The 2,500-nt window shown below is 36.7% G+C and overlaps 1 protein-coding gene across 1 annotated transcript in view; it reads right to left on the bottom strand.

The window, feature by feature from the left end:
* The window catches only part of LOC106875182 (transmembrane protease serine 9), an 11,951-nt gene that overhangs the window by 3,178 nt on the left and 6,273 nt on the right, over positions 1-2,500 (bottom strand). Inside the window, exons 9-10 of the mRNA XM_014923219.2 lie at positions 2,290-2,436; positions 1,071-1,433 (exon numbers count right to left, since the gene is read on the bottom strand). Of these exons, the coding sequence (XP_014778705.1) occupies positions 1,071-1,433; positions 2,290-2,436 (510 nt within the window). The remainder of the gene's footprint in view (positions 1-1,070; positions 1,434-2,289; positions 2,437-2,500) is intronic.

Below are 2,500 nucleotides of genomic sequence, written 5' to 3'. Positions count from 1 at the left end.
AGATGGATGGAGTACAGTTCAACATTCTGGTGAGCTGGTAACAATATCAAGATAATGAATCTGTACATATATGTGTGTGTGTATTTTGTTGTTATTGTTAGTGTTGTGTAACCATCATGACAGCTTTGATTCACCAGACCAATGATTGGAGATGTTTTAGGACATGATAATCCAAATGTATTTTTCTGGCATAGTATATTTAGGACTACAATATACATGCTCTTAAGTTTTAAGATGTTGGGGTGTTAGCTAAAGATATTTGGCTAATATTTCTAGCAACCTTGACCATGTAAGAACTCCTTCATGTGTATGTGTGTGGGAAGAAGGGGAACAGTGCACATATTAATTATGACAAACAGGAAACATGTCATAATCTATAACTGACAAATATGAGACATTTCATTAGCTATGACTGACAAATATGAAACATGTCATAAGCTATGACTAAGAAACATGAGACATGTCATAAGCTATGACTGGCAAATATGAGCTGGCAGAATTGTTTGAGCCCCAGAAATATATACCGTGTGGTATTTGTTCCTACTTTTCACAAAAAAGGTAGGCCAACTTATACACCAAGACGACTTTGGAGGACCAAAAATTCCATGTGACATGTAGCAGGATTTGGAAAGACAGTGACGTTTGAATCTTTACACTACATGTTTCTGCTATATATTATGTCAACTTGTATGCTGGAAAATACAGTATTTTTTTCTTCCACTGACCAAACCTATTGCATTTTCCTTGCCTACTTCAGGTACTTTTCTGAAGCATTCTCCTACCTGTTGCTGTTTGGGATTCTTGTAGGTTTTGACCAGTGGCTGTTCAATCTAAATCAGCTGCATATATTGACCAGTCTAAGACAACATGGCTTTCGTCCATCCATGCATCCCTGGTTAATTAACAGAAAAAAAAACTGTGCAATGCAGAATTTCACACCTTCAAATATTTGGCTGCTATTTCCAGCACATTGGATATCTACCTATGGGCTAGCTGTCTCATCAGCTCATGTATTTCGGTATCATTATTGGGTGGCAGTTGTACTAATTAATGTTATTAATTATACGTACGTTTGCAGTTTTCCCCTTGAATTTGAACATCATCAATGGTTATAAAGGATGCATTGTTTGGATTCATGTAATATGCCTCAAACACGACTGATTTGGTGTCACTGGGGAGATGCAGCCTGGCCAGTTTCCAGTGAAGTGATGCACTTTCCAAAGTGACATTGGCGCTTTTGTTGTTGTTCCATATAGGTAACATTGCTGAAGAATTTTCTACCTTAGCCTTAACATTCAGGACAGCTTGGGTTGAAGAAGAATTACTGTGTGCAATGTACAAAAATGATATGCAAGGTACGTTGGAGGAGACTGGTGATTCCATCAGAGCTGGTTTGTCTTTTGTTGCACTGAGGGCAGCTATCATGAACTCGTCTGAAGAAGAAGAATAAGTAGATAAATGAAAATAATATGTCATAAAAGAATGTCTTTTAATTATGGAATTTAATCAATTCCGTTTTATATTACTGAACTCTGTTAATACCTGTTATATGTGGATTGAATGCATAGAGGGATGGAGTTAAATTGATTCTACCCTAATAGCCCACCTCACAACCACAGATACCACCACCACCAGAACCATCACCGCCGCCGCCACTACCTCCACCACCACCGCCGCCGCCGCCGCCACTACCTCCACCACCACCACCACCACCGCTTGTACCATATAACATGTAGACACCCCCCACCACCACCATTTCTGCCACTATCTTCACTGCTACCACCTTCTCACTACCATCTCAATCAGCTCAGACTAAAGTTATTCAATAAATAAGAATGTTGTTCCATCTATAAAAAGCCCACTTAATTTTTTTAACAGGTAAAAAATTTCTTAATTCAGTATATTTCTGGTACTTATAGCATCTGAAACTGCACCTGGTTTTGTGACACAATCTTACTGTTTTAAAGTGGTCTAAATCATAATTTCCCATCAAAATGATATGTTAATTTCTGTTCCAGAGACCAGCTTAATAATGATAAAATTATTTCACTGAATTCTTCATTATTTTAAAAATTAATTGAAACAAAGGCAATGTATGTTACCAGATTTCAACAGAAATATGGTAGAAAAAAGTAGCTTAATAATATTGCCTTTCAAAAATATACTATCAGGCATAAAGCAACAAGCAGATTAACAAACTGGTCAGATGTGAACCTGGCCCCAAAAATAAATAAATAAATAAATAAATAAATAAAGGTTGGTGTGTGAAATGTTATTGTTTATAATTACCTGTGTCTTCATCTCCTCCGGTTGATGGCTGAGAAGTGATTTGGGGGCTTTGATGAAGAATACTGGTCCAATACCATGGATTGGAAGAAGATGCATTGCTATAGCCACACTTGAAAGGGCTACCAAAGTTACAAGAAACTGATGTACCTGAGACAAATACAAAAGACAAATATATATGTGTGTGTATATATATATATATATATATATATAT

This window comes from Octopus bimaculoides, chromosome 23 (genome assembly GCF_001194135.2).
Source record: "Octopus bimaculoides isolate UCB-OBI-ISO-001 chromosome 23, ASM119413v2, whole genome shotgun sequence".
NCBI lineage: Eukaryota > Metazoa > Mollusca > Cephalopoda > Octopoda > Octopodidae > Octopus > Octopus bimaculoides.
The sequence above is the reverse complement of the archived record's forward strand: the minus strand, read 5'-3'. Positions and strand labels throughout refer to the sequence as shown.